This window comes from Microtus pennsylvanicus, chromosome 13 (genome assembly GCF_037038515.1).
Source record: "Microtus pennsylvanicus isolate mMicPen1 chromosome 13, mMicPen1.hap1, whole genome shotgun sequence".
Taxonomy (NCBI): Eukaryota; Metazoa; Chordata; class Mammalia; order Rodentia; family Cricetidae; genus Microtus; species Microtus pennsylvanicus.
In genome coordinates, this window is record NC_134591.1 from 58,152,415 (window position 1) to 58,180,407 (window position 27,993).

Sequence of the window (27,993 nt, forward strand, 5' to 3'; positions counted from 1 at the left end):
CTCTGGCTGTTCTAGAACTCACTACATAGACCAGGCTGGCCTCAAACTCACAGAGATCTGCCTGCCTCTGCCTCCCCAGTGCTGGGATTAAAGGCGTACACCACTACTCCTACCATCAACTGTCCTTTGTAACAAATAGTATAAAAATCTTCCTTGCAAACCAAGGCCTTCAGCCTGGGCCCCAAGACACAGGAGGCATACAACACAGTTCACTGGGACACCCCACTCCCATCAGAGGTGGGTGCTCTGTACCACTCTACAGGGCATCCAGGTCAGAACAATCGGCCCGTTTCTATTCAATCTCAAGCAAGGTATTTGCCCAGAAGCCTTGACAGCAGTGTGTGACCTCCAATAAGAAAAGTCACTGATCAGGCCCACTCTGTCCTCCCTGGTTGGAAGGACAAGACTGCCCCACAACACAGCAGTCTTGGGGTCCCAGTACTAGAAGAGTAGCAGGCAGGGAGTCACTACTTAAGACAGTCTACCAGTGGAAACACGCAGGATATGCTGGAATTTACAAAAAAACGTTTATTGCTGTGACTCCCACCAGAGGCTGTCAAGGAGCCCCATTCCAGAGAGGGGCCAGGCCAGGTCGGCAATGGATGGGCTGGATGCAGACGCCAGTCTCAAGAGCCACACAACCTGCTGGCTTTGTCCTGTCACAGTGGTTAAAACCCAACAGGGAGATATGGTGTATCCGCAGGTCAAGTCCACCTACTGAAGTCCATGTCCTAGATGGAAAAGAATGCTTCAAGGAGGCACCAGTTCCTCACTGTCCCACAGACTCCAGTCCCAAGCTTAAAGGGACTCTGGTTGCAACCTGAGTTGTCCTTGGTCCCGATGGGCCTGACAAGGCCACTGAGGTTGTGTCCTCACAGAGTCTCCTGGAAGACCCGATGCAGGCTCCGGGCCAGGACATCCGTCTCCTCGTAGCCCTCACAGCTTTGCTGCCAGCTCTCTGGCACCTGCTCCATCCCATAGTAAGCGCCAGCAATGGCCCCAGCCATGGTGGCTATGGTGTCTGTGTCACCACCAAGTGAGATGGAGTAGATGAGCGTCCTCTGCAGGCTGTTGAAGGTGGAGGGGATCTCAGGATCAGGCTCCATGCAGCGCAGGAAGCAGTAGATGGCGGTGGGCACAGATTCAAAGGCAGCAATGCCATTCCCTGTGGGAAAGCCGGAAATGGGAACCTGACCTCCCTCCCTGCCACAGGCGTCCTGCCCTTGCCAAGAGCCAGCCCTCCCAGCTCTGTGCAGGGCCATGCCTGAGACCTCAGGCTCTACAGTCAGACCATGGGGCCACCACACCTGCTGGTGGCCAGGCAAGATCGCAGTAAGGCCTGTCCTTGGCTGTGATTCCTGCTCTCTCCCAGAGCTACTGAGATGTGAGTCACTGTAAAACACTCTGTGGTGCCCAGGGCACAGGCACCAGGTAAACTAACATCCATAATCACACTGGTAGACAAACCGACAACTGGCTGCTGTTTCTGAGGACACTGATCCTTAAGGCTGCAGGCACCATGTGCACAGCCCTGCCAGGGGCCCTACAAAGCGCTCTAGCTGTCCCAGTAGCCCTCTGAGGACAGCTGGGGAATATATCAGTCAGGGTCCACCCACCTAGCTCAGACACCACTTCCTCTCGGCTCACCACGTCCTGGTCCAGCAGCTCTCCAACCTTCTTCAGCCTGCTGGAGTAAGGACGCTCCTCCATACCTAACCTGGGGTTTGGGAAACGATTTCAGAGGTCAGAGTGAACAGGCAGAGACACAGGTAGGGGAAGGGACCCTTAAGAGGAATGGGGACATCAGGTCCCACCCAGTGTTGGGAGAGGACCAGAGATGTTTTGTTCTCTCGGACACCGAGGGCCATGAATCCACTGAGACAAAGGGCCTCCTCCTATCACTGCATACAGCTGCCAGTGAAGACAGGAAGACCCGGCTTTGCAGTGCCAACACCCACCCCTGACCTGCACACTCTGACCCCCTCAGCCCCAGGTCCAGCCCATACTCACTCCTTGGCATCCAGGACCGACTGGGCATCACCTTCCAGCTCCTCCATGTGGCCCAGAAGCTGCTCGAGGAAGTGCTCACTGGATGTAACACCCTGCAGAGCTAGGTGCACAGCCAGGGCCTGCAGGATGGCACCGTTGTAACCCAGGGAGGAGGCATGGGTCAGCTGGGCTGAGAGCCGGGCAAACTGTGGAGAGGATGAGCCACTGTCACTTCTCTACAGATCAGTCGGGAAAGGGGTGTCTGTGACCCGCCTGTCCAGTACCTTCTGTACGTCTTCGATACTCTTGTAGGCCAGTGGGATGCCTGCCACCCGCATGGCACCTCCATTACCATAGGAGCCCTTTCCATTGAACTGGGCCCGGGCAGGCTCATAGACATCACGGCACTTGGGGCTCAGGAGCTTCTTGAAGACAGTGATGACTCCAGCCCCATACCCTCTGTCAGGGTCCTTCTTGTATTCTTGGGCAAACCTGGTAAAGAGAAAGAAGGCAGTTTCAAAGATGTCTCCCGTGGCTAGAAGAAAGGGCTGCGCAGGGCTGGAAGGGGAGGTGCGAAGTGCCCAGGTGCCTGTACTGACCGTGCTGTCACCTTCAGCTCAGGGAGCTGGTGTCAGCCTTGAGAAGAGGCCCTGCTGGGTATGCACAGGTATAGTTCCTCTCTTGAGGGGTGCAGCACCACTGCCTGCCTGGCCTCACGCCAGGATCACATCCCTCACCTGTGAGCCATGTCCACTTCGTCGAAGGCCTCCTTGGCCAGTAGGGACTGCACCAGGGCCCTGGCCATGGCGGTGTCATCTGTGTAGTACAATGTTTCTGCAGGGAAGAGGGAGGTAGGGTTAGAGCGTCCCAAAGGGCTCTGGGGGAATGCCCAACAGCTGACCTCTTACCCCTCCCTCCTGCCAGCTATGAATTCTGCACTTTTTAGCCTTGGGATTTGCAACAACTGGCTACTCCCCAAGGGTCATGACGCCCTGCTGATTTCTGAAGGGAGCCCTTCCACTCCCTTCTTTCACCGCTAATTATCTCAGTATGGCCCATGTGGGCTCTCCTGCTTTCCACCTCCAATGCTGACACAAATTCTTCAGTAAGAAGAGGTTGCCTTCTTCCCTTCATTCTCCTGATCAAACAGCTGTCGACTGCCTTCAGGAAGAGGTCTCAGTTCATGGGCTTGGTATCTACACTCTTCCCAGTGTGGCCCCCTCCTTGCTCACTATCTTCCACCTCACAGACTCCCTTGTACAAGCACTTGGGTCAAGTCCTTCCAGCCAGGGTAGCTCCCTACCCACTTCATCTCCTTTCCCCCCAGCTGCAGGTTTTCTGACATCCCCTTTCTTTAAATTGATTTGTATGGGTATTTTTGCCTTCCTGCGAGTCTGCACCCTACATGTACGCCTGGTGCCCAGAGAGGCCAGAAGAAAGTATCAGATCCCTTGAGCCTGGAGTTAACAGATGGTTGTGGGCCGCCATGTGGATGCTGGGAATTGAACCTGGGTCCTCTAGAAGAACGCCAGTGCTCTTAGCTGCTGAACCATCTCTCCTGTCCCTTTTGTTTTGTATTTGAGACAGGGTCTCACTGTGTAGTACTGTCTGGCCTAGAATAGACAGATTCCTGTCTCTTCCTCATAAGCACTGGGATGACAGGTGCAGGTTCTCGTACTTCTAACATGTCAGACTCAAAGAGGCTACTAACCTGCTAGGGGCAGTGATGTGGCCTCACTTAAGAGAAGACTGTTAGAGAACAGACTCTCCTAATAAGTGCCTCCCTGATTCCTCAAATAGCCAGTCCACTCCTTCCATGTAGCCCAAACTCCATTTTCCTTCTTTTTTGGTGGATCCTACATCTTAGCTTCATAACAGTAACTGCATTCCCAGTCTCCCTCAGCCTGGCCAAAGATAAAAGCCACCTCAGTCCCTGAGGTGAGAGGCTGCTCTTTTCCCAGTCTCCCTCAGCCAGTCCCTGAGGTGAGAGGTTGCTCTTTTCCCAGTCTCCTATCCTCAATCACACACCCTTCATTTACCCACTGTGCCCTGATCTTCTTGAGGGGGGCACCCTTTCTTCAGTCCCAGCCCACCAGGAGGCCGACCTCTGCCTAACCACATGGTAACTATCAGCCACCCATCTCTTATTGTCACTTGCTTATTTAGGGAAAGGCCCCACACTCGGGTTGCAGCTTTTGTAGGTACTGTAGCAAAAGGAGAACCTCTACTCCAGGGCTACGGGGGCCACATGGAGGGAAAGTGCTGTCAACGTATCATCCCCTAAAAGCAATCTCAAGGCAGAGAGGAACAAACCAGGCCTTTAGGAGATGGGCTGAGTTCCTGGACCTGAGCCCGACCCGAGGCCAGAACCTCCTTCGGATTCCTCAGTTGTGTGAGCTCTTTTCACTCAGTCCTTATGTTGGGTTTTCTGCAGCCATAGAGTTCCAACTATCACTCAACCTAAAGCACAGCTTTTTTTTAAAAAATCTTACCAAACTACAATGAAATAAAAATAGTTGTCTTTGCCTCATCTCTGCTCTCATTAACACCCGTTTTCCATGTTCTCCTCGACACACTTGACATGGCTTTCTGGGACCAAGACTACCAGCAGCACTTTTTTGAAGCACACCAGTGCCTCCATCCTGAAATTCTTCCTTCTGGTTCTGTGACTGTCTTCCTGCCTCTCCTTCCTCCATCTCTAAACGCCTCTGACTTAAGGTGTCCTCCGGGGATCTGACGACAGCCCGCTTTGACTGTTCTCCACACGCTCCAAGAAGAACCGAGCCCTCTGCTGACATCTGGACCGGAGCTGGAGGGAAGGGATCTATCTTCACAGGCTGGGGACAGTGCCCGCCGACGCCCACATCAGGCCAGCAGCGTGAGAAAACTGGCCACCACCGAACCGGACGAGTGGGCTCTGGCTCATGCTAAGGTTTTAGGCGAGGCCTGCGCTCTGACAGGGGACACGGCGGGAGACCTAACTACCGGGAGAGCTGGGGAGAACCGATCGGGTCACAGGGACCTTCACACTCGGGGCTTCGCCGCACGACCCTCGCCCAGATGTGAGGACCCGGCGGGTGGCGCCCCGCCCACCTGTCCGCGCGCTGCCCGACGTGCCCGGGTCCGGCTCCAGGCTCTGCACGTGACGCAGGACTGACGTCAGGCTGACGGTATCGTGGGCCTCGTAGACAGCGCCCACGCAGTCTCCCAGCAGCGCGCCAGCCAGGCAGCCTCGGAAGCGCGAGAGAGAGCGGGCCGCACCGGCCCCGCCGCCGCCCGCCGCCGTCATCATCGCCGCCGCCGCCGCCATCCGCGCGCGGGCTAGGCGCCACTTCCGGCGCCGACGCTGCCGCCTCCGCGGTCCTCCCGCCCCCCGCATCCCCACAGCGCCCCCTTGTGACCCGGAGTCTCAGTGTGCGTCCCAGATTACAGCACCACCCAGCGGCTTGGCGCCGCAGCGCCCCGCAGTCCCCGTAGGCTTGGCTCCGGCGACCCTCGCATTTGTAAAGGGCGACACGAATCAAACCTACCGCCCCCTGAAGTGTCGCGGAGGTCCCTTTGAAAAGAACCTGAACAAGAATGTTGCCTACTCCAATGTTGTCGTATTGGACTTTTGACCCCTTTGAAGCCTAGGCCACTCCATCACCCAAATGGAGCGTCTCTTTCCCTCTCTCTCAGCCACCTTCATGGGAATCAGAGAAAAGCCTGGTCTGAGAAATTCCAGATGGGGCTGGAGAGATGGCTCAGAGGTTAAGAGCACTGACTGCTCTTCCAGAGGTCCTGAGTTCAATTCCCAGCAACCACAGGGTGGCTCACAACCATCTGTAATGATACCTGGTGCCCCCTTCTGGCCTGCAGGTGTACATGCAGGCAGAACGCTGTATACATAATTCATAAATAAATTAAAAAAAAAGAAATTCCATCTTTATTAGATTCACTGCTCCCTCCTCATTTCCGACCCAACCTTCCCTCCTCCCGCAGCCACCAAGGCTAGGCTATCTCCAGCTGGCAAGTTTTGAGTGGACTCAGTACACGGTTTGTCGTGCGCGTGAAGGTATCCACCTGGGGCACGTATTTCTCAGCCGGCACCGTCAGCTTGCGTCTGGCATCCATACACTTGGTGTCCAACAGCATGGAGTTGGCCTTGCACGCAATGTCAGCCTGCAGCCGGGCCAGGTGCTTGAACAGGGCATCCAGGGCATCCCTGTAGCGGAGGCATCGAGAGCTCACAGCCCTGCATGAGGCTTCAAGGGCCAGATCATTTCACCAGCTTAAAGCCCACAGGGACCCGCAGGCAGTAAGGTCCCATGGTTGGGCAGTGTCTCCCACTCTTCCTCCCCTCTCTAAACCTACTGTGTCTGGGCCAGCTTCTGCTTCAAGGCACTAATGGTTGCCTCCAACTGGTGGACTTCATCAATGAGACCATCCTGGGGCTGGAGGCAGAAGGGCAGGATGGGATTAGCAGTTCGGCCACGCTGCCCTTCAGCTGGCCTCAGGGCTGCCCTGGGCCAGAATGCTTGCTCCCCCAGGAACCTGGGCAGGGATAATACTGAGGACTCCTTAGCAGAGGAGGGCGGTCCCCAGTGGGGACCATCGTACCTGGTCCCGGCAGAGTTCCACATTGGACCGGAAGTTCCTGGCCTCCAGCCGGGTGTGTGCAAGTTTCAAGTTCATCATCTTTCTACGTAGGTCGTCCTCCAGGCGCCGAATATCTGCCTGCAGCTCGGCTATCTCCTCTAAGGTCTGTGGTAGACATACTGTTATCCACCAGCAAGACGCACCCTCGGGCCCGAGCAGGGCACCTAGTGCCTTGCCTCACAGCAGGGGAGGAAGGGACAGGGAGAGACTCACGTTTTTCTCTTGCCACTTGAGCTCACTGTACACACTCTCCATCTCCCGGAGCCGCTTCCTGAAGGCAAATTCTGTTGCAACCCTCTGAGCTTCAAGTTCATTGTTGGTCTGTGTGACAAGAGGGGGCCAGGCAAGAAGAGGGCCATGGCCAAGTGAGGCTGCTGTTTAAGTCGGGAAGGGGCTGACATATGGTTGACATATGGTCAGTGGGGAAGGAAACATAAAGGTCGGTTTGTCTCAGTCACCTGAGCGATAGTTAGGGCAATGGCTTCCCTCAACTCTATGGCTGCTTTCATTTCGGCCTCTGCGTGGTCCTTGTTGAACCTACTGAAGTCATCCCATTGCTGAAGCGTGGTGGAGCTGTGGAGGAGAGGAAACAGTGGGGTTGCAGGATGTGGCCTCCAAGGGACAGAGGAAGGGCTGACTGAAATACTTCTCTTACTCTTTGGGGATTCGTGTGGGGTTAACCTTCAGAGAGATGTTTGGGGAAGTGAGGTTGAGAGAGAGGCAGCCCCTGTCGATATCCAGTGTCTCCATTTTGTCCCGGTGGTCAGAATTGAGCTGCTGCCGGACTTCCTGCAGGAGGCTGGGGAAGAAAACTGCATTGGCGCCATCCCCCCCGGGGTTCTGGGATGCAGCCGGTACAGTGGTATGTGAAAATACTGAGGGCTTGTGTGTGTGTGTTTGTGTGTTTGTGTATGACCATGCAGGTGCTGCTGAATCTGAGACAGCAGCACGGCCTCGTGAGTGTCCCACAGACACAGAGCCCGGGCGTGTGGCTTCACACACGCGCACACACACTTACGATAAGGTGCTGAGGGCAGCGACAGGTGCTTTCAGCTACAGAACAATGGCTGCCTAGGAGCAGAATCCTAACAAGGAGTAGGCAGCAGAAAGCAGGCTGTAAACAAGCCGTGGCTTCTGCCAGAAGCCCGGGTTCTCTGCCCACAAAACCCGTGATGCCTTGAGTGCGTGAGTGTGCTCAGGCCCTTCTCTGCCTCACCACAGCTGCTGGAAGGCCTGGGTGGTCCTCTGCTGCAGAGCCTTCTTGGTGGCTTCAATGACTTCCACCTCTTTCAGCAGCTCTTCTTCCACGGGGTCCTTCACGACGTCAATGTCTCGCCGGCTCTCCCGCAGGGTCAGGCACTCGATGGCTACATCCAGAGGCAGGTTCTTGGCCTGCAGGTTTTCCTCTGCGGACTCTTTCATCTAGAAAGGAAGGGCACAGGGGCTGGTGGGGCAATGCACTGCGAGATCGCTGCGATCCTCACTTTGGTAGAGGGGAGCATAGCTTCCCAGATCTGGAAGTGGGATGGGAGGGGCAGGCCATTGCATCAGAGCCCGCTGGTACCCGGCCCCGGCTCCCTGCCTGTGTCAACGAGTCGATCTCAGCGTCTAAACTTGTCAGACACTTGTCCAGCATCTCCTTCCACCGGTTGACCGTATCGATTCTCTCTGCCAGGCGGACCCTATTGTCATGTTCATCCCATACAGTCTGGAAGAGATGGAACCAAATAAAAACGAGGGTCTGTGGTTGAGGGCCCTCCCATGGCCCATGGGGCTGCTGAGTGGCCCCCCAACCTGGTTGTTGGTCTCATTGCGAAGGATCCTGGCCTCCTGGCGGATCTGGTGGGAAGCATCCCGCTGTCTCTCCGCATTGGTGGACAACAGGTAGCTGTTGGTGCGCCAGTCCGAGAGCTGGTAGCGCTGGCTGGGCTTGACGCTGAGTGTAGCCATGGCTAAGGAGCCAAGGGTCTGAGACCCTTAGGCCTGTTCCAGACCACCACCTGCAGAAGAAAAGAGAGGTGCCTTTCTGAACCCCGATCCTGTACTCTTGGCTCTAAGACCTTTTCCGCAGAGCCTGTTGGGAAGGGATCCAACTCGGTCCCCAGCTCAATTTCCTGGGAGGAATTAGTAATCTGCTATATTTCCTAGCGGTCCATCTTCAGGCACAAAGCCCTGCAGATCCAGGGGCGTGGAAAGGAAGGAAGAGAGCCCGTGGTGTGTGTGTGTGTGTGTGTGTGTGTGTGTGTGTGTAGGAAGCGCCAAATGCCTAGTGAAGGGATGGCAGGGACCATACCCCTTAACCCTGTTACCACCCCTACTTCCAACAATCAGCTCTTTCCTAGGCTGTGGGCCCGGTTCACAGGGGATCTGGGAGAAGAAGCGTTGTTTCCCTTCCAGGGTGGTATGATTGGGCTCGCGCACCCAGGCTGAAACCAACTACCTGGGCGCCGGGTCTCTTGCCCCGCCCTGGTACAGAGGAGGAGCAGGCTGGCCGCTCCGTAGGAGGAGTTGGGATCAGAGTCTTGGCAGGACCCTTTGCCTGCGCAGGCTCCGCCTTTGGGGTTTCAATCGACACACCGGCCAGAGGTCTGGGTTAGGAGGGCGGCCACAGGATACTTCCACCATCCGGTTCCTCTCACCTGATCTCCCCGCTCTCCTTCGCCCTCGGTGCCCCAGTCTGGGAACGCCTGTTGTTTGCGTCTCTGGTTGCCTAGCAACCGCCCCCTCCTCGCGGAGTCACCTGCGCCCCTGCGCGGTACCACCTGAGCTCCACCTGCGAATCTAGGGACTAGACATTTTAGTTTGAACAACGGTTTACACCGACAAGATTTTAAAAGTATGGCTAGTGTGTCGAGTAAAGGCCTCGCGCTCCGGCTCGCTTTGTTTTCGTCTCCTTGCAGAAATGGATGGAGTAACAAAAAATATACCTTAGGCTTTGTATCTAGCACACATTCCATTGACTTTGCTTTGCTCAACAATTTTACTAGTGTTTGAAATCATAAAAAAGTTGGGTGGTTTTTTTTTTCTTTTTTTTTGCCGGGCAGAAGGTGTTATTCCCACAAGTGTAGAGATAGGTAGAGATGTCTGGACTTGGCGGGCAAGTGGAGGGTGGGGCTGCCACCTGAGAAGTGGGAGGTGCTTGCTTGTAGGAGAATCCTTCCTGCAGATTTGTTATGAATAAGCTCAGGAAAGACTGGTGATAGAGCAGATTTTTTTTTTAACAGACACCCCCCCCCCCCCACCCTACGCCACTACCAAAGACAAGACACACAGCACAGTGTGAAGTATGGGCACAATTTATCGCGGAGTAGAGGATGGTACATTCCTAAGACTGAGTGTGGATACCAGCTGTAGAAGTTAGCTCAATTCGGGAAATAACCAGGGTAGCCAAAAGATAAAACAATTATATTTTTATTTATTATAAGGGGAAAACTCACGAAACAGGAACGAGAAGTCTAAGCCCAGCTGTGCTGCGAGGGAACCACAGAGAGACCTGGGCCATGAACCGTTTTTCTTTTCCAGGTCCAGAAAGCCACACCCTAGCTTGGTCCCACCTCTTAAAGATAATTGGTTGGCAAAGATTCCCCATCAACCAGCGAAGGGATAACGACTGTGCCGGTCTCCAGAACAAGCGGCTTTTCCCAAGGGACTTGGTTCTGTCTAGGCGGTGATTGACAGGCCTGTTTGCATTGACTCCTGAGGAGGCAGCGATGGTGGGCCTTTGTTCTTTAACGGAATTGCTGGGCAGCAGTCTCGCCAGGTTTAGGGCTCCCGGAGCTAGATTCTAGATCAGCAGTTCTCAACCTTGATAATGCTGCGGCCCTTGGTGCAGTTCCTCATGTTGTGGTGACCCCAACCATAAAATTATTTTCATTGCTACTTCATAACCATAAAATTTGCTACTGTTATGAGTCATATGTAATATCTGTTTTCTGATGGTCTTAGGTGAACACTGTGGAAAGGGTCGTTCAACCTCTAAGGGGGTCACAATCCACAGATTGAGAACCACTGTTCTAGATAAGGGGCTTGATGAAGGTCATGTCCTTTAGACACATAGGTCTGCTGTTCCCAACCTTGGTTTTGCAGACTCTGACTGCCCAGGAGCCTTCTGGATTATGAATGATCCTAGAGACAGATCAAGAAGCAGGAAATCTGATACAAGATTTGGGTACTTCTAGGCTGGAGAGATGGCTCAGTGGTTAAGAGCATTGCCTGCTCTTCCAAAGGTCCTGAGTTCAATTCCCGGCAACCACATGGTGGCTCACAAGCATCTGTAATAAGGTCTGGTGCCCTCTTCTGGCCTGCAGACATACACACAGACAGAATATTGTATACATAATAAATAAATAAATATTTTAAAAAAAGATTTGGGTACTTCTATATTTTGATTGCTAGTTCTGAGTTATATATGCTTTTTCCTACTGCACAGTTCCTTCCCATGATGCATCTGGCTTTAATCTTACACATACTTAATTTTGCTTAATGCTTAGGGACTTCCGTCAGAGTCCACGCAGAGGTCATAGTTTGCCTGACTGTACATCGACCTTCAGCCAGTCTAGGCTGGATGGGTCTGCTCACTCTGTATCCTCAAATATCTAGGAATATTCCTGAATCAGCGCTGTCCATGAAAGAGGTCATGAATGGCTATTAGGGGCACAGAAACATGCCATTTTTCGGGGTGGTTGTTGTGCAGCTTGATGCAGGAGGAGGTCCTAGGTTGTCAGCTGCATTGTTAGAAGAGGGACATGTGCACAGTTGTGGCCCAAACCAAGTGGAGTCCCAGGTGGCTAAGATGTTCCATATGCTTGCCATCTCATCACCACGCCTGCTTTGTGCGTGTCAGGGATTGCCCATCGTTGTGCATGCTACGTGAGTTCTCTCTCAGCTAAGCCACACCCCCAGCCTGTGCAGCACTGGCTGTCCTGGAACTCACTATGTAGACCAGGTCGGCCTCAGACTCACAGAGATCTGCCTGCTTCTACCTCCCAAGTGCTAGGATTAAAGGTGTGTGCCGCCCCGCCATTGCCCATTGAGAATGCATAACTTTTATTTTTATTTTTTTTTTCAAGATCTATTATGTATACAGTGTTCTGTCTACATGTATCCCTGCAGGTCAGAAGAGGGCACCAGATCTCATTACAGATGGCTGTGAGCCACCATGTGGTTACTGGGAATTGAACTAAGGACCTTTGGAAGAGAAATCAGTGCTCTTAACCACTGATATTTAATCAAAAGAGATGGGGCTAATTCTGTGGTCACCGGCTCCCTAAAGAACTTAAAAGTGTTGGTTCAGCTGATGTATTCTGATAGTAAAGTATGTCTCAGTGAGCATCGCCCAAGCCCAGCTACCGACTACAGCTGTGTTAAATGTCCGTAGAGGACACTGTGCATTGCTTGCACAGCCTGTTTGGTGTGTGGAGAGGCCAGCTGCACTATTGTGCCCTAACATTTCTTTCTTTAGAGTTGCATTTGCAATGCCCAGAGGCAGATACAGTGTTACTTAGCACAACATCTCTCCTTCTTGCTAAGTACTCTACTGTGTACCTTAATGGTGATGGGTATTATGAGGATATTATTTAGAATTTTATTTTTAAATACTTATTATTTTTACTCACGTGTCTTTGTGTGTATGTCTACCACATGAGTGCAGCGGCCACAGGAGTCCAGAAGACGATGTTGGATCCCTTGGCGCTGGAGTTACAGGCAGTTGTAAGCCACCCGACGTGGGTGCTGGGAACCAAACTTGGTTCCTCTGAAAGAGCAGCAAGCGCCCTTAACAGCTGGACCACCTCCCCACCACCCATGACACATGTTTTTAAAGAATCAAGTCCAAAACCCTGTCTCGAAAAAGCAAAAAAAAAAAAAAAGAATCAAGTCCAACTTCACTATCACTTACATATTTCATTAAAAAAAAAAAGAGGTGTAGAGAATAGATCAGAGTTGTAAAAAAGCAATAGCTAGATCTGTGCGCCCCACGCTGTTCACAGGTGGTTTGGGGCGGTCCCCCACATCAGGTGCCGCAGCTACATTGGTCAGAGGGCTCTGTGCAGACAGCACAGGGCGCACTTCTCAAAGCCCTCCAGGCAGCAGAGGCAGATCTGGCAGGAGGTGCATCCGGGCCCAGCACTAAGAGGAGCCGGTGCTTGAGTGAGATCCAGAGGCGCTGCAGGAGCTGTTGGAGCCCTCGGTGAGTGGACACAGTGGCTAGACAGACGCTCACAAACGCGCAAGGAGGTGTGGGAGAACACTAAAAATTAACTGGACACTAGGTTGTGATTTCTTGAGTGTTGACGGCCCTCTCTCTCTGACAAAAGACCCCTGACAACAGCAGGCTGTAAACATGAAGACCCTGCCCTCCGTTCTTGGGTTTGCCCTTTGTAGTTGCCCAGGGTCCCTTTCTATTCTAAACAACTTACTAGCTTGCCTCACAGATTACAGCCAAGATTTCAGCTGAGGTTTGCTACTAAGTTCAACTCTGCTGGGTGGAAATTGCTGTTTTAGGAGGCTTGAGAACTGATTCTGAGACTTTTTTATATTATTTTATTTCTGGTTTCCTAAGACAGTGTCTCACTAAGCAGACGAGGCCGGCCTCAGGCTCACAGGGATCCACCTGCCTCTACCTCCCAGTGCTGGGAGTAAAGGTGTGCGCCACCACGCCTGGCCGAGAGCTGGTTTCTAACATCTTGGTCTGATGTTTTCTTGTGTAGGGATCTCAGAGAACTCAGATCGAACAAGTTTTAGGAGTCTGTATAAATAAATAAAAATGTATTATGTATACAGTATTCCACCTGCATGTGTTCTTGAGGGCACCAGATCTCATTACAGATGATTGTCAGCTGCTGCGTGGGTTTTGGGAATTGAAACTGGGTCCTCTGGATGAGTAGCAGCCAGTGCTCTTAACCACTGAGCCATGTTTCTAGCCCTGTCCTTATGTTTTTTTGTTTTTTTAAATTAAAAGGTTTTGAAGCACATGGGAACTTGCTCAGGGGGAATATCTGACGCCAGGACTCCATGCGTGTAAACTCTGACCCTCCTACTGCAGCAGATGGCTCCCCTCACCTAATCCTGCAGCGTCATAGTGATAAGGACACAACAGCAGGCTGGAACAGGTTTTTAAATTATTTTTTTTATTGCAGGTATCAGTGGAAGTTACACTTTAAACAAGATAAGCAACAATAAAACCATTAATTTTTTAAATCAAAGAGTAAAAACAAACACAACATAGAACCCTTCTTGTTTGTGGAACGACTTGGTCCCAGGACATTTTGGTGACATTTGGCTCAGGAAGACTCATGAGTACTTCTTTAACGTGGTGTCACATACGACCAAACTGTCTGAAACTAGCTTCTTCAAGCTCAGCTTCACACAGAAGGGGAAGTCATTTTGGGAAATCGTTGTTTTTTTTTTTTTTTAGGGTAAGATGGTTTGGTTCAAAGTAGAAAATTTAATACCAAGTTAGAAATAGCAAAGACAAGCACTTCTGGTTAAAACTTTATTTGCTTTCTGCTTGTCATAATCACACATCGTCTTTAAGGAGTTACCATGACAAACCAGAGCCTGGCCCCAGTGCACAGTGACAGAATCCAGCACCGGGTGGATCTAACGGCACACTGACCATGCGCATCACTCCGAACACAATTCCAATTGCTCCTCACAAACATGGCAGCTAAGGTCAGCATTTTGTATCTTTTCTGGTCCCAGAGTAACTTACAGATCAGACCCACTCCACCGTCTTAGCTGATGTCAGCGTGTAGCCAAGTCTGTAAAAAGGCAGCAGCCAGACAAGCGTCATGAGAGGCTGTGGTGAGACATGACAGCAAACCGCTCTTCGGAAAAGCCAACAGACATTACGAGGTGAGGTCAGGCAGACGACGGGGCTACTTTGGGACAGGATGATGAGGAAGGAGGTCGGAGCCCCATCTGTGGTTGTGCCCTGGGTCAGTAGAAATATTTGGCAAGAGCAGGGAGCAGGAGAAGAGGGTGGAGGAGGTTACTCTGAATTTATGTAATATCTTAGTTTCAAAACATTCTGTTATTCACCCTGGAGCAGAAGCTCACATCTGCAGAACAAATAGGCACACACGGTCTCGGTGACTGAAGGGTAAGATTTAAAAGGCTGTCCACACAGAGGACATTTCACAGGTGGCTCCACCTCCCCGCATGTCTGACCATTCACAGTTCACTCCTCAGAAAGGTCCCAGTAAGAAGAATGTTAGTTCTTTAGCCATCACTTGTGTGAAGCCGGAGCAGTGTGTGAAGCCAGAGCAGTGAGTGACGCTTTGTATTGGAGAGGGCCGGGGTTGCAGTGGAATGGTCATACTGCCATTTTAGTCTTCCCGACACGGAAGAAACAACACATTATTTCGTCTACTTAAACTCAACTCATATATTATCAGGTACTTACAGACACACGTGTACACACACCGCTGCTTCCCGCAGCTACGGATGCACCCACATATTTGATCACACAAATGATATTTACTTACAGTAATACTTTTATGGGTCCATAACTGAGACAGGCATTAAAGTGACACATGACAGGAAGCCCCGTTTAACAGTGTTCTGATGATGTATCGGTGTTAGCTATCACACGGCACGCTGGAGGCCCCCCCCCCCTCCCTCTTTCTTTCTGAGACAAGGTCTTGCTACACAGCCATGGCTGGCCTGGAATTTGGATGATCCTCCTCCTCTGCCTTCCAAGTGCTGGGATTACAGATGTGAGTCACCACATCCAGCTTTTTATCTTTAAGTATAAAGCTCCCCAGCGTCTCACCTTGTAATCTAATTGTTCTATTAAACGAACCACAGATACCCGCTTTGTTAGCAAGATGTTGGAAAGGCCCAGATGCTTGCAAGAACAGGAGGTCAGAAACAGGAGAGATTAAGACGAAACACTGAATTCATCCATACCCTGTATATTTAACACACATCCATTTTTTTTACAAATAAAAACAAAAGCAATAAACTTGTTTGTTGCAAAGGAATTGTTTATACCTGTGGTGCTATGCCCTTTGTGATTTCTTAGAAACTGGAGCCCCTTCTTACAAGGAAATGGGCTTCCTGTTGAAATCTGTTGAAGCGTAAGGCCCTGCTGGCATTCCACAGGTGCCCGGGTCGTGCATACAATATCACTGCAGCCCACCTTTCTCTGACTTGTGGGAAAGGGTCTCACTTACTTCAGACCTGTGACCCGCCTGCGGCAGCCTCCTGCATGCTGGGACCTCGGGTGCCCCACCGTGTCTGGCTTACGTTCTAGCTTTTATAGAGAAGTGACAGCTGAAATTTGGAAGGTAAGAGCAAAGTCCAGTTCTGTACTGAAGTCGGCACTCTACTCGCTTCTCCAAGGGAAAGCGACCCAACATCTGCCAAGAAACGCAGGACAAGCCCTGCGGCACAGCAGCTGGGCAGATGTGAAGCAGAGGCGCCTGGACACAGGTCGAGTTAAAATCCGAGTGCCCAGTGGCTTCATCATTAACTCAAAATACAGCTGCAACCAGTTTAGCACCACCGAGAGGAATTCGGTTTTTGAAAACTCACGTTTTTGCTAGGGGTTATTACAAGGAAAAATACATGTGCCCACGCGCTGGACATCTGGAGGGAAGAACAGGACACCCTGGAGCACCGCACTGCGATGCCGTCAAGCTTCTCATATTTGATTCATAAAGTGATCTCTTTCACAGAGGCCGGCTGCGGAGGAGGCGTTCAGACCTCCCTACACTTGGAGCTGCTGAACAGCTCTTCCTTTGTGCAAGCCAAGGGTTCCAACAGACTGATTCTCGAGACTTGGCGAGGTAGGTGAGGGCTGGGACCATCACGACAGGGAGACAGTGGAGCTAGTGTGACGACGCCCAAGTCTCTGGCTCATGTTCTAGGCCCTTTCCACTCTCAAAGGCACACATAATATCTCCACAGTCCTCTTCTAGTTGAGACCTTTTCAAAGTCACATCTGAAAACACCATATGTCTCCCATCAAACCTAGGCCTGATCAGAGATGAGTTGAATTCTTTTTCTTTCTTTTTTAGAGAAAGGGCCTTATAACTGCCCAGGCTGGCCAGAAACTCAAATGTATGACCCATGCCTGGCATGCATGTATGTGTGTGTTTATATACACATATATGTAATTTATAGTTTTATTCATGTGTGTGTGTGCTCACTAAGGCCAGGAGGGGGCATCAGATCTCTCGGAGCTGGAGTTTCAGGCATTGGTGAGCTGTCAATGTGGGTTCTGGGCAACCCATCTCTGCTTCTCTGACAAGAACAGTAAGTGTTCTTAACAGTTAAGCATCTCTTTCTAGTCTCTAAAATATTATTTTTTTGTATAGAATTTTTTACATACCAAGAGGTCAAGTGTGATAAATATATCTATATAACAACTTTAGTCAAACAAATAAATATGTAAGTTGAGTGAGTTGTCAAAGTATTAATTCATTCAACCTATTAAAAATATATTTAAGAAGCCATGTATCAAAATAAGTCAGAACTTTTTTTCTTGGTCTGAAGCTTAAGATATTCACCAGGCTGATCTCAAACTCAGAGATCACCCTGCCTCCCGGGGTGCAGGGGTTAAAAGTGTGTGCCACCACGCCCGCCCGGTTAAAATAGTCTTTTGATCATGCAGGAACTTCTGGCAAATGATCCTGCTTCCCAGGCACTCTGAAGACTATTATCTACTCACGGTAGAGTTCTATGTAAACCGCCTGTGAACTTTTTTGTTTTCTGTTTAAAGAGAAAAAGTTGTGCCCAGGCTAAGAAGGCACCCGGAAAACTTTCCATCTCTATTCTAGAGGGTTCCACCAGTTCAAGCTTGCTGTTCTTGATGGTGGTTTAGGAGGGGACAAGCTAGGGGCAGGTCTGTGCTTGGAGGCATGTGCTTAACCACTGAGGGTACTGCTAGTCCTCTGTGCGCCCTCCTGAATGGGAAAAGGACGCGTGTAGGTTGGCAAGGGCTCATCAGCAGTGACTGGAAAGGGAGGTGCCCAGGACCAGTCAGCGTCAGAGATCAACTCTATTGCTACAAAAAACAAAGCGCCAGCGGAAGAAACTGCATGCATTAACCAATGGAACCATTTATATCAAGATCCCGCCTTCATTCTGTCCCACCAGTGTTTTCCCCAAATCCTTACAGAAGAGTCTGGCAAGGCCCAGCTTGGTGCTTTCTAAAGAGAGAGCCACCAAAGCTATGGCAGGCAACGCCAGGCTTCTATTGAAGGATAAACACCTCACGCTATCCCTCACTGTACAACAACAAACTCGGCAAGAGCCGGCGCAGCTCTGGGTTTGAGACAAGCAGCTAATACAGGTCTCCATTATGAACCCTTTTCTGACATCTGTATCAAACAGCAACAACGGCTCTAATATTTGCGGTTTTGAGAACTTGGAAAATACGAACTATCCAGGTTCTAGGATCCCTGCTTCCTTCTCGCACTGCTCGGTTCCATTTTCACAGATAATAAAGGTGGGGGTCACACACACAATACATTCGAGCCACTCCTTCTTTGAGATGAAGATTATCAAGTGGCTAACTCCAGGGAGTTCTGCTTGTTTCTCCAAACAAAAGTCATGAAGAGAAAGCTTTAGGCATGAACCAGCAGAGTAACTTCCCTCTCTAGTCTCTGACACAGCCAGTTACAAGTATCCTAGGATGGCCTCCAATTTAGTATGCAATCAATGACAATCTCGAGCTATTGATCCCTGAGTGGGATTATAGGAGTGTACCACCAAGCCCAGTGAGGTGCTGGGGATTGAACTCAGGGATTCGTGCACATAAGCCAAGCACTCATCTGTATGAACTACAGTCTCAGACACTGATGTAAACGGTAAACAAAATTACAGACTTGCACACAGTCCGGGACTGGGAAAAATAAACACAGAGGCGGCTACTCGACCGTCTCTTACAGAGGACAGTTCCTATGCCTTACTGCCCAGACACTTGGCTCTGAAGAGGTGGCCTATAAAAAGGAAGTTGTCCAGTATTTCACTGTTAATGTAGCCCTGATGCCAGGCATCTGGGTATGTGGAGACTACCACAGAAGCTCAGGTACCCAAAAGCTTTCTGAAAATAAAGAAAGCTGGATTACAGATAGCCTTAAAAACATTAGTCTAAAAGAATTATATGCCCATCTAATTGGCAGAACGCTGACATACAATAAAACTGAAGTCACAAACAGTGCACATCCTTAACCTATCTATCTCTAATCTATCTATCCTTGCAGAGACAAAACAAAACAAAACAAACCGGACCCACTTGAAACAGTCTCTACTCATAGCTAACACGCCCCAATGATCAGGGCACTGACAGTCAATGAGAACTTAATCTGGGGGTGAAGGGAGGCATCCAGAAGCTACATTATAAAGCAAAGTATGTAACAGAAAAACGCAGAGAGATGATTTGGCTAATGTCCACATGGAATCACATGCCGACTCAGTTTACAGTGTAAGTTTTTACATGTCATAAAAATATCTTCCCATTTTCCTCCCTCTCCCTGGAAGAGCAGGATATAGTGAGAGAAACAAAATGCATTTAGCCTCAATAATGTGACACTGAAAAATTCAAGAAGGGATGGAAGCTGCCTTTCAATTTCTCCCAGGAAAGAAAAATTTTTTATCAAGCAAATTCAGAGTGTAAAAATAAAATGGAAATATTTTACCTTCTTGAGGGAACACATTTTTCTCACATACTTATGTTTTTTTTTTATATTTATTTATTTACTTTGTATACAATATTCTGTCTGTGTGTATGCCTGAAGGCCAGAAGAGGGCACCACACCTCATTACAGCTGGTTGTGAGCCACCATGTGGTTGCTGGGAATTGAACTCAGGACCTTTGGAAGAGCAGGCAATGCTCTTAACCTCTTTGCCATCTCTCCAGCCCCTCACATACTTATGTTTAAAGGAATTATATACCAATATTATATTGAACCACTAAAAACTGCTTTGAAGCCGAGCGTTTAATCCCAGCACTTGGGAGGCAGAGGCAGGGGGATCTCTGTGAGTTTGAGGCCAGCCTGGTCTACAAGAGCTAGTTCCAGGACAGGCTCCAAAGCCACAGAGAAACCCTGTCTCGAAAAACCAAAAACAACAACAACAACAAAACAAAACAAAAACCCCCCAAAACTGCAGTAATTTTATACACACACACACACACACACACACACACACACACACGAAATTAATATTCTATAGTCATACTTTTCACTGCTTTCCAGTTAGTTCATGTTACTGCTCAGTTAAGATTCTGTTGCTGAGTTTTTTATTTCTGGAAACAAGATCTCACTGTGTAGCCCTGGCGGGGCTGGAATTTACAGAGATCTGCCTGTCTCTGCCTCTCAGGTACTGCAATTAAAGCCATGCACCACCACTCCTGGCTTACTTAGAAAAACTGCAACTAGCTGACATACTCTATTATTCAGTCCCTGCCCTTTGCAGATACCTACACTCTTTTTCTTTACTGATACTCAGGGTTGAATCAACTTTAAACTATTCTAGGAAAGTTCAGGGTAGCAAATCTTCCAAATAATTACAGGAAGGAAAATCTCATTTCAAAGTCAATTATCAATGACTGGTCTATCTTTTTCTATTTGTCTTCCTGACTATAAAAAGGAATCACAGTCTCGAGCAATGAGCCTCAAGCTAAAAAAAGAACTCTATCGGTCCAGTTTGTTAGTGTTAGTCTGCTCCAAGTGAAGGAGAAAAACAAACCTAACCTGCAGAGAAGCCCCTCCTATCTACACGTAGGAAGCCACCTAAAAACTGTCTTTAATGCCCAGTATATAAAATATTAAATATTCTAAATTAGAAAATAGCATTAATGGTTTATTGGTAAAAATTCACACTCCATAGAATTAGTAGTTTGGTTTATATATTAACACACCATCTTAATTTCTGCTAATTTTACAAAGAAAGAGAAAAGCTAGAAATATCTATAAAAATAAAATCCTTAAGTCCAACATCTAGGGCAAAATACAAAAGTTGCACACAGATTGCCAATAAATATGAACATCACGATAGAAAAATTAACCTTAAAAATAAGCTAATAATTGCTATTAAGACATTAGAAAAATGAGAACATTCGATGTGCAAAGAGACAAAGTACACAGCAGACAATCAGTGTAATTCTACTGCCATCATGACGTGATGCGGCAGTACAAGGTTGCTTAGGTGTGGTGTTTCTCAGTCTAGGGATCTTCTGCAGGGACGCTCACTAAACTCACACGCAGGAACTGGTTAAGCTGACCATTTATGTTGTTTACTGAGTCATGGTATCAGGACAAGCTGTCTTCTAACACAAATGGGTCTCACTCTGCTTATCCCCCACCACAGTCCAAATCTGCATTTTTCCTCTTCCCCTAGTGCTAGGGTTGAAGTCAGGGCTTTGCATATGCTAACTAAGCATGTGTTCTACCAAGGAGTTACAAACCCTCAGACCACGGTCTGTTGTTAAATAACCAGCCTGGCTCTCTTCCAGCCGTTCTCCAGTCCTCCCACCCTGGAAAGACAGGGGTCATCTAAAACCGTCACTACTGCCTAAAAACAGAATTTCCCTAAAGACTGGGCGGTAATCATTTTGCTTTCTCTCTTAATGGAAAAGGTCGGGTCAGGGGTAACTGTACAGGAAAAGTAGCTCAGAATACGCAGTTCCTGGCACGGTCCCTTTGCCTTGGGGCACTTATTACTGTACCTGTTATCTCACATACATTGTAGATTACTTCAAACATAGCTGAGAATTAAAAATTATATTTTCAAAATTACAAAATCAATTTGGTGAGCATTAACTTAGACATGTTACTACATAAAAGCCCCTTGGTTCTCTAGACCAAATTCATGACAACAAATAACATTATTTATATGAAACTGTCATACTTGTGGTATTCTAAATTATCTTAAAATTTTTTTGCTTTATGCTATTTAAAAAATAAAAATCTACAGCACCATCTTCAGAAAAGGCAATTTCTCAGAACCGCCTTGATTTGGAAAATAATTTACAAACCATTCAGTGTCTACCCTAAAAAAATCTCTTTATTGAGACCGTAATATAGAACAGTAAGAGATTCTGGTGACCTTAGACATTGATTTCAAAAAGAGAGGGAGCTTACTGGCTGGCCAGATGATTTGAGAAGATCCTAGTTTTGTCATAGTGTTTGTTACCTGTAACTTCACAGGGTCTCGTACTGGTAATCCAACCCTCCATACTGAAGTTTACCATCCTTTTATTCAAGTTAAAGTCATTAATTTCCATGTTTTAAAAACAAAAGACTCTTAAGATTTAATAATATAAAACTCTAGGGCACTCCTTTTGGTGTGTGAGGTAAATTTCAACTGGCCATGGATAATCAACAGAAGCCTTGTCCATTTAAAAACTGCCAACTTACAGGGAAAATTATAAACTTAAATGTAACATTTTTAGAACTATGAAAAAAGTAAAAGTATTTTTTTCCCCTTTGTGACTATATTTTATTTATATATAGATCACCTTCTTCCCCCTGGAACCCAGCTTGGGTTTAATTAATCACAGTGTCATATCATCATAGATTTTTTTTTTAGAAACAATTCTCTTTTTAATTTCTTTTTTAATTTTATTGGTGGTTTTGTCTGTGTGCCGGTGCTGGATCCTGGAGTTACACACAGTTGTGAGCTGCCACATGGGTGCTGGGAATTAAACCCCAGGTCCTCTGGAAGAGAAGTCAGTGCTCTTAACCACTGAACCATCCCTCCAGCCCCTCTGATTTCTTTTGTCTTTGTTCTTTTCTTTTGGGTTTGCCCAAACCAAAAATTTGGAGACAGAGTATTGCTATGTAGCCTAGGCTGGCCTCAAATTGTATGTAGCCCATATTGGTCTTGAACTCAAGACCCTCTGGCCTCAGCCTCTGGGTGTGAGGGTCACTCACGCCTTTAGTCCTGGCACTCGAGTGGCGTGGGATGTCCTTCTGTGTGTGTGCTGCTTTTATTGGTTTAGCAGTAGATTCAGTAATCTACCCTTTTATCCTACCATTGGCTTTATTCGTCAACCAATAAAAGTGACACATACACAGAAGGACATCCCACATCACACGGGAGGCAGAGGCAGGCAGATCTCTATGAGTTTGAGGCTAGCCTGGTCTACAGAGCAAGTTCCAGGACAGTCAGGGATATTACACAGAAATCCTGTTTCGAAAAATCAAAAAAAAAAGTTACATTTATGTGTGAGTATGTGTGTGTGCGTGCACGTGTGCATGTACTTGAGCCCACAGGAGTGGCGCCATGGCATGTGTATGGAGGTCAGAGGACAATTTATACGAGTTGGTTCTCTTTCCACTATTTGGGTCCCAAAGACTGAACTCAGGTTTTCAGACTTGGTGGTGTCTTTCCCTGCTGAGCCATCTCCTGACCTCTGTACCGACTTTTACAAACTTATTCATGGCTTAATTTTCAACTCTTTTTTAAAAATAATTAATTTATTTTTATTTTTACTTCATAAGCACTGGTGTTTTGCTTGCATGAATGTCTGCGTGAGCGTGTTGGATCTCCTGGAATGGACTCACAGACAGGTGGGTGCTGGGAACTGAAGCAGTCAGTGTTCTTAATCGCTGAGCCATCTCTCCAGCCCCTCAGCTTTTGGCTCTTATAGAACCACAGAAATGCTTATGTGTTAGGTGGAAAGGAAGTAGGACTATAAAGACCCTCTAAGTCAGGGTACAGCATCACTCAGGATGACCTCATGTGATATAAAGCTCTTTGACTATTTTTTATTAAAGCTTCAAAAATACCTACAAATTCCCCAGAAGGATGAAAAGGCCTAACCCTTCACATGCATAAAGCAGTTGAGTCAGGAACACTGGACAAGTGAACTGTCTGTCTTTGACAAACTCACTGATCTCATAAGAGGTAAGTAAACTACATGGAACTATTAAGAGCAGCCTTTCTCTGCAACAGAGGAATACCTACAGGGATAAGATAAATGGACTTTTTGCTCTTGTTTTGTAACATGGTCTCGTGTAGCTGAGGTTGGCCGTGGACTCCTGATTCTCTTGAAGGCTGGAATTATAAGTGTACCTTACACCCGGCTCAGTTGAATGTATAACTCAGTTTAATGACACCCAGTGGAAATTATACAGAGATATCAGTTAAACTTCTTGGCAAAATATTACTATCAAAGTTTGAAACAGAAAGAGAACAAAGACTCTACTGGTGTCCAAGCGGCCAGCTCCTTGAATTTCGTAAAAATTAAGCACATGAAAAGTCCTAGCACGTGCTTCAGGCAGATGTCTCTCTGGGGTTCACGCCTGTTGCTGGCCTCCAAGTGCTTGCACTGCCTGACTGAGAGTTTGGAGCCATTTCTACTCAGCAGCAGTTGCTTTCTTATTTCCCAAGACACACTTCAAGTCTGCCATCCTAAGATCCACAGGGCACCATGCACGTCAATATTATGCTGTGGGGACCATAGAGAGCCTGGCTCAGAAATCTAGCATGGCTCTATAGAAGGGGGGAGTCTCTAGGTCAGAGGTAGAGATAAATCTTTATCAAGAGCCATCCCAAACACACAGGACACTCCTATGGGATCCCTTCTAGATTCTCTTCAGGAAGAAAAGTAAATTCATAGTTCATGTGTAGAGAAGGGATTTTTCCAGATCATATTATTTTCTGAAAAACCTGTCAAAAGATAACTAGTAATAAAATGACAGGTATCCACATTTCTGTGAAAACATGCCAAAGCTCAGGACTGAGAAGACTCAAGTACCAGCCGTGAACTGTCAATGTAAAAACAAACAAACAAACAAACAAAACCCCAAAACTTACATTTCTAAAGCAAAGGTATTCTGTTACTAGATTGGAGCAAGAGCTGTCACCTTCATAATTTATGTCCCTAAACTTCCTAACAAATCCAAAGGGTCGGATGCGAGCCTGGCATCTGGCACATCTTATTGGTTAGTGCAGCAATGTCGCCTCTCCCTAAGTAAATATAGCAGCTACAGAATCATTAACACACGTCTCAATACCAGCGCTTACACATTACAATACAGAACCATGTAACATGCACACTGCAGAGACACATTTGCCATCCAGAACATACATTAAGCTCCCAACTCTTCCTCACATGGAAACCAATTATTCGGTTGTTTAGACTGGTATTTGTTTTGATCAGCCTTATGAGATATGCCATAAAAACCCGCAGGCCAACATTCACGAGCTAGTGAGCAAGAGGAGGGACAGAAACGAAAAGTTACTATGGTTTCATGAGGTTTAAACTAAAAAAGGAACTTGAGAAAACGATTAGGAATTCTATCCAGAAGTGCAAAAATAATTACTACAAATTTTAAGAAGTATTTTCCATAAGCCTTTTACCTTAAAACTCTAAACACAAAGTTTGTTGGCATTGAGTTTGGTATACCAATTTCTTAGTCGACGGAAAATAGAAATATACTATACATATTCTTCTAAGTTAATTATCTTAAACTAGCAAGACTGAATAATGTAAGAGCATTCTAAAAAAGAAACCATTCAGAAGATAAAACCTTATATTTTAGAAAAAAAATCTTTCCCCTTTAAAAAAAATCCTTCCAAATAAGAGTTAAAGCAAGGGCTTCACTCTGGCACACGTGAGATCCAAGGTCAGGAAAAAGACAGGGTGTCCATGTCGCTCCCTAGGTCCCTCACATGAATATGTGCAGAAGCCGCAGACAGAGGAAGATGTTTTACTTACACTGCACAGACAGAGGCTGCACTATTCTCTTCTCTTGCCCATCTTCCCAAACAGCCAGACACGGTGGTAGGAACCCTATGGTCCAGCTACCAGGGAGGCGGAGGCCAGAAGACTGCTGGAGCCCAGGTGCTGGAGGCCAGCATGGCAATATAGGGAGACTTTGTCTCCAAAGCAAGCAAGCGAACAAACCAACCCCAAACATGTTTCAAGGAATTTTCCTTTGGCCAGGGAGGAGATGGGAAAGTTTTGGAAGGGAAAAGAATTTACAAGTTACACAAATATCCTTTGTAAAGTGCTTTGAAATGGCATTGAGAATTGCAGCTTAGATCCTTCAAAGCAATGAAAGGAAAAATATAGTACTTTCTTAGTTTTCTGTCAGGAGGACAAAAGACCTCATACCTATGGGAGGACATGGGCTCAGAGCTCAGGCTCAAAGTGCAGTCAATGGGCACTAGCAGTGGATTAGAGGCAGAGAGCGAATGAAGATCTAGGTCCATCACTTTCCACACGCAGATGGAGCTCCTGAAAGGCTGACAGCGCCCACAGCAAACTGTAGTGTCTGTCCCCGAACCAGTGTGTTAATAAGAACAGAGAAAATTCAGATGCAATTTTCATGAATTACAGAGTACAAAGTTCCCTGAACCCTACATCACTGAGTAACTCAGCGTTGGCAGCCTAAAAGTGATCAACGAAAGTTATTGACTAAGAAGTGGAGAAAAATAAGCTTTTAAAGATTTCCCCCATGTTCAGAAACTTAGCTAACTTTACATGGCCAAAGTCCTAAATTTCTTTGTCATTGTCATCTTAGTTTGAAAGAGAAAGTTACACTGGTGAAAAGACAGGAAAAAACCCCACCCAGTATTTGCTCGATTTCTTTTGGTCAAAGAAGCACAATTCTTGAACAATCAAGATCTATTTTAAATAATTAAAAAATCTTTAAACCTTAAGGTGTTCACTGTCTTTTTTTGTTTGTTTTTGGAGACAGGGTTTCTCTGTATAGTCATGGCTGTCTTGGCATTTGCTCTGGAGACCAGGCTGTCTCCCGAGTGCTGGGGTTAAAGGCGTGCACCACCGCTGCCTGACCATCACTGCTGTTCTTTCCAGCTGAAGTGCAACTGTGTTTCCATCTCTCAGGTGAGCCTCATTTAGTCGTTTTACTTCCTGGACGTGCTTTAAAACTGAAAATTATGAAGCTCTCCTTCTGAAATTAAGGCTGTATTACTTTGCCCCCTTTTAAATGACAGAGGTGCCTGTTCCTGTTGTCCGTGGTGAAGACGACAGATACAACTTTCCTTTAAAACTGATTATTGCACTAAAAGAGAGAAAAACTAGTCTATTATTAAACATGGTTACATTTCTATAAAAGGTGTAGCCAATGCAGTTTATGATCATTAAAGCACTATTCTATTGAGTATAAAAGCAAAAGGAGCTATACTTCAACATACATGTATGTTTATCTATACGCACACACATATATAAAATGTATATATGAAAATCACATTAAGGTATGAGGGTAGTGAGTAAACTAGCATAAAACAAAACCCTAATTCCTTTTCTCTTTCCGTCCTATAGAGTTTCAGATTTTTAAAATATTTCCCCTTTATAAAAGCTTTGAGGGATTTCCAGGTATAACTCACACAAACAGAGGCTTCAGAACATTTGTCCCTGATCAGAAAGACTTCTGACAAGGGTTCGTATTTATAGCAGCTTTAACACGCTCACTGCAGAAAGGGATACTCGGGTGGCCCCGCTTCTAGACACAGTGCACACATGGCAAAGGTTAAGTCCAGGACAAGAAGAAGCAGACACTGGCAAATATGGCCTCAGGAGACGAGGATTCAGATCGTGTAAGAGATAGGAGTTAGGAGTAGGGTACTTAAACGGAAACAAATCTGGTTTGCCATGCTTTACTTCAAGTGGGTCATAAATATGAACATGAGTGTCATTTGTAGCGGCAGGGACAAAAGTAGATGCTGAAGGCAAGTAGGTAGTGAAAGAAATGACAGTGGCATACGGAGGGATACGAGGGAAAGAAAGCTCCCCAGTGGAATGAACTATAAAATAGAGACACAGATACATATATATCTTTGTCTCGATCTAGATATATATGCACATGAAGTATACATGTGTGTATTTAAAATACAGACTCCTTTACAAGAATAGACAAATGCACATTACTTTTTCTGCACATGTAACTGAACAATCATTGCTTGTGTAGGTGTGTGTTCTTAAACCATCATTCACTTTTTCTTTACTTTTTTGCAAAGATAGTTGTGCTGCCAAGCAACTTGAGGTAAAGGCATTAAAAGGGTTAGACCGTAAGAAGTGGAAATAAACAACCGCTATGCTTCCTACAGGAGACTGCCGAAAAGCAGCTGGCTGGTTTCCTAGTGCATAATGGTGCTGTGTTCCTTGACAGAGTAAACAGTTTTCCTTGGACCAGAAAAAGGACCAGACCCCTATATAGTGTTGGCCTCTGTGTGGCTGGAGCATCCCCAGTGAGTAGACTCCACTGAAACATACATTGTATGTTGACTCGTCTTTCAGCTCGTCCTCTCAGAGAACACACTCGGACTTGTTAAGCGAAGTACATTGTGCGTAAGGTATCTTGGTGAATCTGCACAGCCTTGGCAAGAGCCTGTGGATCTCGCCCATTGCTCTGTCCTGAAACGTGGCTTCCTTCAGCACTG

At 47.4% G+C, this 27,993-nt stretch overlaps 3 protein-coding genes across 6 annotated transcripts in view; all 3 read right to left on the reverse strand.

Moving 5' to 3' along the window:
• Positions 1-505: 505 nt before the first annotated feature.
• Adprs (ADP-ribosylserine hydrolase) lies at positions 506-5,333 on the reverse strand. Its single transcript, XM_075945926.1, has 6 exons — positions 5,083-5,333; positions 2,727-2,823; positions 2,274-2,481; positions 2,011-2,195; positions 1,617-1,717; positions 506-1,165 (listed from the first exon to the last, which is right to left on the reverse strand). Exons 1-6 carry the CDS (start codon positions 5,297-5,299, stop codon positions 873-875), a joined length of 1,101 nt encoding a protein of 366 aa, XP_075802041.1. The 5' UTR covers positions 5,300-5,333; the 3' UTR covers positions 506-872.
• A 560-nt stretch (positions 5,334-5,893) lies between these two features.
• On the reverse strand, positions 5,894-9,323 carry Tekt2 (tektin 2). Its single transcript, XM_075945353.1, has 10 exons — positions 9,267-9,323; positions 8,422-8,627; positions 8,210-8,335; positions 7,844-8,049; positions 7,283-7,426; positions 7,086-7,200; positions 6,841-6,948; positions 6,589-6,732; positions 6,343-6,422; positions 5,894-6,193 (listed from the first exon to the last, which is right to left on the reverse strand). Exons 2-10 carry the CDS (start codon positions 8,575-8,577, stop codon positions 5,980-5,982), a joined length of 1,293 nt encoding a protein of 430 aa, XP_075801468.1. The 5' UTR covers positions 8,578-8,627; positions 9,267-9,323; the 3' UTR covers positions 5,894-5,979.
• Positions 9,324-13,733: 4,410 nt separating this feature from the next.
• The window catches only part of Ago3 (argonaute RISC catalytic component 3), a 104,081-nt gene continuing 89,821 nt past the window's right edge, over positions 13,734-27,993 (reverse strand). For all 4 annotated transcript variants that reach the window (XM_075946872.1, XM_075946876.1, XM_075946874.1 and 1 more), the window contains one exon: positions 13,734-27,990. In XM_075946872.1, coding sequence (XP_075802987.1) covers positions 27,882-27,990 — 109 coding nt within the window. In that variant the 3' untranslated portion in view covers positions 13,734-27,881. The remainder of the gene's footprint in view (positions 27,991-27,993) is intronic.